General features: G+C 39.9%; 1 protein-coding gene across 1 annotated transcript; it reads left to right on the top strand.

The window, feature by feature from the left end:
* The first annotated feature begins 523 nt into the window (after window positions 1-523).
* Window positions 524-6,960, top strand: LOC135938966 (N-acetylneuraminate 9-O-acetyltransferase). Its single transcript, XM_065483048.1, has 12 exons — window positions 524-799; window positions 1,103-1,199; window positions 1,267-1,660; window positions 1,713-1,850; window positions 3,351-3,586; window positions 3,652-3,834; window positions 3,954-4,102; window positions 4,158-4,327; window positions 4,676-4,912; window positions 4,968-5,074; window positions 5,239-5,455; window positions 5,546-6,960. Exons 1-12 carry the CDS (start codon window positions 646-648, stop codon window positions 5,888-5,890), a joined length of 2,427 nt encoding a protein of 808 aa, XP_065339120.1. The 5' UTR covers window positions 524-645; the 3' UTR covers window positions 5,891-6,960.
* Window positions 6,961-7,094: the final 134 nt, after the last annotated feature.

Genomic DNA, 7,094 nt, shown 5'->3' with positions numbered 1-7,094 from the left:
TAAGTGGCATACACGGCATACACCATTGGACAGATCTCGACGAGAGCAATCGGAATATGCGAAGAAAATATGTTCAAGCTCTGTACATTTTGGAGAAAATTGGCAAAATTTGAATTTTTACTGTAGGAAGGGCCGTTTTTTATTATTGCAAATTGTTGAACGAATTGTTTATCGATCAATTGTTTATGGCATCCAACAATTCACATAATTTTCAATTGTTGCCCAGTACATATCATTCCACTTTAACTAATACGATTGAAACAGTTCAACTGTTGTCAAAGTAACGGGTAAAAGTTAGGGTGGTAAAATCGTTAAATTCATGAGATAAAATACAGTAAAATGGTCGATATTCAAAAGATTATCTTTGCCGCAATAGAGCTGAAACTCCATGTCCATGATTATATCGTAAAAAAATTCTTTATTGCTATACTCTTTTAGCACGAATTATTTCCCTCGCGCGCAAGCGTTCCCGCCACTGGGTAGCTCTGACGTCATCACTCTGCGCTCGCTCTGATTTGTCGCCTGTCTTCTGGGCTGAACCCGGACCGCCCGTGCAATAATATCAAAACATTAGCGGTTCCGCAGGACCGAGAAATTCAGCGATTTCGCCTAATTAGATGACTCTGAGGCAGTGAATCGCGCGTGATGAACATGGAGACCGAAAGCTTGGGTGGCTACGGCAAGGACAGAACGGCGGCTGACTTCGTGCAGCAGATCAACGCGAAAAACGCCAAGCTGCTCGCGTGCATCATGGTCCTCGGGTTCATCAGCTACCACGGAATTTTGCACCTGCAGTACGGTGAGCTGAATTTAGAGACAATAAATTGTTGGTTGAATGCATGGTCATCACTCACAGTAAGCGCCCACGTACTTTTTGTGACTTATTAATTAACGAAAAAAAAGTTGTTTGTCTCGGCATGAACGAAATTTTGACTCGGGTGTTGATTTCAATTGTCACCACCATAAAAAAGGAACGATTTTTCTCTACATATCTTGAACAGATGAGTTCTCTAGATATCTGAAAGTCCTCCTGAAACAAATTTGTAAATACATATGAAGGTTGTTTTCTAACAAATAAAAAAACTTGGCAATCAATTTCCAGGGATCGATTCGTGCAAGTGGTTACTCTCTGATGGAAGCTATAAAGGCGACACGGAGTGGCAGCCGTACGGTTGCATGATGCACAAGTATACTCTGACGTAAGCTAATTTTTTTCCCCGAACATCTGCTCACAATTTTAACGTGTGAACCCTTTTTTTCACGCAGGGACACAAGACGTTGTTTTCGGTATCTGGCGTTTCTGGGTCGTCACAACCACTTCGTCTTCGTGGGTGACTCTCGCATCAGGCAGCTGTACGAAACATTCTTGAAGCAGCTGGACAGCAACTCGAAGACTTCCTCTCTTCTGCACGAAGCCAAGCTGGAGAACCGCGCGCACACGGACCTCTCCTTCGGGGATGCCCAGCTGCGGCTGAAGGTGCAGTTCATCTGGAGTCCCGTGGTCAACAAGCACATGTCCGAAAGCTTCAACGACTGGAAGGAGAGTGGCCAGCCTCCAAGCGTGATTGTGGCAGGCGGCGCCACCTGGTCCATCAAGGAGTCAAATGGCTCGCAAGTCGCTCTAGTCGAGTACACGAAAAATCTCACCACATTGGTTCAAGTATGTTTTTTTACGATTGTTTTAGTATTTTTCTACTGGTCAACTTTTACAGGCCATTGATGTCATGTCCAAAAGGCGTTCGAGAGTACTGTGGACCCTGCAGGAACCAGTGAACGCTGCAAAGTTGTTCCCGACCCGGTCGATGATAACGAATGACCAAATTGATCTCTACAATAAGGCAGCTATTGAGGTAAGGTTATTTATGATTCTTTATGGGATTGTAAAAATTGTACAAATATTGTCCTGGTCCCGGTAAAATTACGCAACTTTCAACAACCAAACGCGAATTTCCTTGCTGCAAGTAAAGGTCAACAATCAATTCGACAATGAAAATTTCGGTGTGTGTTGAACGTTGCGCAATTTTACCGGGACCAGGACGTAAATATTAACGAATTTTGCTGTTGGCGCCACACTAATAACAAGTTATGTACTCTGCTTCAAATAATAATTCAAGATTGGTGCAAATAATAATTGGTTTTCGTAAATGAAATACAATTATTAGTCGTGTTTATACAATCTAATCTCACTATTAAATGATAAAATAGTTGGGAAATTCTATTTTTAACGCATAGTAAAATACAATCTGAAATGAACAATATTCTGGTAGCGGTGAAATTGAAATTGCGCATCGCTCAACAAATACCCAAATTTTCATTGTCGAATTGATTGTTGCCTTTTTCTTGCAACAAGATAATTCACGTTTGATTGTTGAGAAACCGCTACTGAGACAAACAGAAGCTCTTATACCAAGAGCTGATCATTTCTATTCTGGGTTTGGTTCAAAATAGCCAAATATTTGGGCTTGTTTTTGCTTATTGAAATAGTTTTGTTTTTTGTGGACATTTTTTCTCTTTAATGCGAGGCAATGTTAAATTTGAACGCGCTATAATGGGAACTGTGATTGTTTGCCGTGTAACTTTAAAGTTTGTTAAAAAAAAGTCATAAAAGACTATGAGTCTCGCTAAGCTTGAAAGGAAACCCTGGGTCCGTTCCGCTCTCAGATGCAAATTTTTTGGCTCAAAAGTGTAGACTTTCAGGAAATTAGAAGGAAATGACCAATATAAATTTAAGTTATGAAGCCAAAATTCGGGCTCATACAAGAAAATCGGTGGTGGGATGCGGCTAAAAATAGTATTGCCTTACTCTTGATATTGGGGAAAGTTAAATTGGATTTGAGATGAGTAGTTGATTGTTACGTGGGCCTAAATTGCTTGAAATAACATGATTCGTGTTAATTTCAAGTCCAACATCAACCAGGCAATTGGTACAAGAAACTAAACGTTCAGTCCCAGGGTTTCATTTGCCTACCACTGGTTTTTAACGGTTTTTGCCACTCAATTTTTACCAATTTCTAGCTCAAGAAATGCAAGAAATTAATTTATTCCATTTTTCTCTTGTGAAAATCTAAAATTTGCGGTTGGAGTGGTCAAACTTTCCTCTACTGTTTTTTTCTTTTAATAAATTGCCATTTGCTGCCTCCATTTCTCCAAAAATTTCAAGTCTAGGTCTTGAGCAAATAATTATAAAATTATTGAAAACTGAGGTGCAAACATTACCTGCAACAAACTGGTTAAAATTGAAAATATCCGCTTTTTATTTACCACAGCATGGCTTTTTTTTAAAAAACACTATTTTTGCAACCCTGTTCAGTGTTGAGTTAAATATATCTCATTTAAATCAAAACCTGCAGATTCTTCAGCACAGCAAGGCAGAGTTGTGGTCCAGCTCTCGGCTCGTAGCTCAAGGCAACATGGACGAAAGTGACGACGGTCTCCATCTTAGTCCTTTGGTCCTTAAACACGACACACAAATCCTGCTCAACATGTACTGCAACGACCACATGAACTTCAACGACGGCACCTGCTGCAGCTCCGCGGAGAGCTCGACAACTCTGCAGATCGTCACTTTCTCTGCTCTTGGAGTGTGGTTAGTCATGCCCTGAAACAAATAATAAAAAAATGGATCAAATTAAATTGCAACGTTTGTTACAGCCTAGTCATAGCACTCGTGATGGGCTTTAGGATGAAGTACCAAAGATGGAGGAGGAGTCACGAGTACTCCAGGGTGCAAACCGACGAAAATGAACCTGTGGAGAGCAAGGACGACTTCACTGAAATTATGACTGCGCTGGGAAAGCTAGCGATTATCATGGGCTACTTTTACTTATGTGACAGGTGTGCTTTCATTTTAAAAAGTTGTGGAATTGGTTAAAAATTGAATATGGATATTTCAAATCTTGGGATGGATTTTTGTTCTTTACTTGTATTATCTGCTAATAATATTTCTCTTGCAGGACTAGCTTTTTTATGAAGGAAAACAAGTATTTCACCCAAGTGAGTTTCTGGCTGCCTGTCGGCTACGTTTTTGCCCTCGGTCTGTTCTTCACCGAAGACTCGCGATACACCAAAGTGCTCCACAGGGACCAAACTGACGAGTGGAAAGGTGGATTGTGCTTTGCTCCATTGACGTTTCGCTCATTCATAAGAGAAATGTTTAGGCTGGATGCAGTTAGTGATCCTGGTGTACCACATGACCGGCGCCAGTGGCATTTTGCCAATTTACATGCACGTCAGAGTGATGGTCTCGTCCTACCTGTTCCTCTCGGGATACGGCCACTTCAGCTACTTCTGGCACAGAGGCGACGCTAGTTTGGTCAGATTCCTTCAGGTAAAAATATATTTCCTGTAATTGCGCTGCTGGAACAGCCACTAAAGTAAACTACTGTCTTAATTTATAATATTTGATTCGGATTAAATGCTGCTACTACAATCTTGGCGTAAAAAGATTTAATTTGACAAGCCAAAAATCATAATCTGTTTGCTGTAGAAACAATTACTAAGGTTTTTTGTCTAGGTTTTTTAGGTTAGCGGCTTTGAACACTAAGGACTCTCTAAATTTAAATCATTTTAATCTTCTCAAACAATTCTATACAAAAATGAACCTTCTACTTTTTTACTGTGTTCTAAAATAAATTAAAAAATTACTCATGTCAAAGTTGTCATTTAATCTGTTTAGGTCCTGTTCCGGCTAAACTTCTTGACAGTTGTCCTATGCTTGATAATGAACCGGCCATACCAGTTCTACTACTTTGTGCCACTCATCTCTTTCTGGTTCCTCATGCTGTACGTGGTATTGGCCCTTCCACCACACATTACGTCCACCTCAGCTGATCACAATCCACTTCACTATTTTTATTTGGTGATTAAACTGGTCGGCTTGTTTAGCGTGATAACCATCCTCTACATGTCTGAGGTACATTATTTTCATGACCTTTTGACAAGACTAATAATTTTGTTCGTTTTTACAGGTATTTTTCGAGAAAGTATTCGTCACTCGCCCCTGGAAAGCTCTCTTTGTCACCACTGATGATGATATTCACGAATGGTGGTTTCGCTGGAAGCTTGATAGATATAGGTTAGTTACTGCGCTTCTAAAATATTTTTAAGCAGTCATTTTGAGGACCAAACAAAAACTATCAGTTTGGGATTAAACTTGTACCTATAAATCTGAGGATTTTTCCATCAAACCATTACTATTTCTAAATTTTGTACTAACGCAAATAATTCTTCTCTTTGCAGCATGTCTTTTGGCTGTGTGTTTGCTTTCGCGTTTCTTCTGGCGCAGCGACTCAACCTATTTGACGACAACAATCACAGCAACCTCTTCTCTCCTGGCATCGCCTTGTCCGCCACTCTGGCCTCTCTAATTGGCATCGGAGGGTACACCACATTTTCGTTCCTCTGCCGAAACAAGCAGGAATGCAACGAGATCCACTCTTATACAGTATTTGTTCCAGTAAGAGCAATTAATACTACATTACCTACACTTTATCACAGGATTTTGCTTGTAAAAAGTTAAAGCTTAAAAAATAATTCAAATTTTCAGATCGTCAGTTACATCGTTTTGAGAAATGTGTCTGGCGTGCTGCGGACGCGCTACTCGACCTTCTTCGCGTGGTTCGGTCGCATCGCCCTGGAGCTTTTCGTGTGCCAGTCGCACGTGTGGCTGGCCGCGGACACGCACGGCGTGCTGGTCCTGCTGCCAGGCTACCCTGTGCTCAACTCGCTTATCACCAGCTTTGTGTTTGTTTGCGCGTCGCACGAACTGCACAGCCTGACTAAGGCCCTGACGCCGTACGCCGTGCCCAACGACTGGAAGCTGGCGCTGCGCAACGTGGTGCTCTTCCTCATGGTCCTCGTGCCCATCGGAGTTAGGGACGGCATGTTTTAATACGGTCAGCCCATTTATTTGTTTGTTTCTTGTTGTTGAAGTGTACAGTTCATTCAAGGCTTTTCGATCAGATGGGTGATTTTAAAATATTTCGAAATGGAAGGACCACTACTTGGACTTCTTGAAAAGGCACAAACTCTTTGTAAGGTATAAAATATTGATATTTTCATTTGCTTCACTGAGTAATACGCATTTATTTGGCTTCATGATGTTAATGATTGCTGATATTTGCTTGTCAATTATCAAAATCAGATTTAACTGCACCGCAGGACTTCACGAAAAATGTTTAACCTGTTAAATTTAAGTGTTTCAAAATTATTTATGGTTCGGCTATGTTGAAATTTTTCTATTTTTCCAATTAATGTTATTAATTTTTTAAGGCAAAATCTCAGATACATCTGAGGTTGAAAGCTCTTGTCTAAAAATGACAAATTAATTTGAAAATCAGTTGAAAATCGCTTCAAATTTAATTTAAGTTGAAAGAAATGTATTTTAAGGTTCCAACAAATTCTAGAAAGCAAGCAATGGGGGAACTGGAACCTTGTGTAAAGTATTTTATTTGATTAATTTGGTCCGTATTGAACTGGTCGATTTAGTATAGTTAACAAATTTTAATTTTCAGCCCTGGTTTTTCATTCAGAACAAAGTGGTGTCAATTTGCCACAAACGAGTTATCAATAGACTTGATTCAATTATCTTCTCGTAATCGTATGAAGTGTGATGTTCGTGGCAAAACATTTCGTCTGAGAGCGGTGATTGTAGAATGTTCAAATTTTAAAAAAGGTTTCCGCTCTCTGTCTCTGTCGCATCAACTGATTTAAGGCTTGTTTCAGTTGTCTAGTCCTCGCTGCTTATTTTTATACTCCAGGCCCATGAAATGTTTTTCTTCCCAACACAGGGAGATGTAAATATACAAATACGATTATCGCCGAAGAGTGCACAATTCTGTGAAACCAACGCATAAGTTGCCTTTGCTCATTAATAAGTTACAATTAGTCTTAATAAGAGCGTGAAAGACTGATTGTGTGTGAATATCTCTTAAGTTTATTAAACACTGAATCAAAGACGAATATCTATATAATTTATTTCAAGCAATAACCAAACACAAATGGTTCGATTCGTCACGTTGTCTCTTCGAGCACCGAATAATATATTATATGCAGATTGGCCTAGATAAAAAAAAAACATAATGCCAACGTGCCAG

This window comes from Cloeon dipterum, chromosome 3 (genome assembly GCF_949628265.1).
Source record: "Cloeon dipterum chromosome 3, ieCloDipt1.1, whole genome shotgun sequence".
In the NCBI taxonomy this organism is placed as follows: Eukaryota; Metazoa; Arthropoda; class Insecta; order Ephemeroptera; family Baetidae; genus Cloeon; species Cloeon dipterum.
Note: the sequence above shows the minus strand (reverse complement) of the source record. Positions and strands in the feature narration are given on the sequence as shown.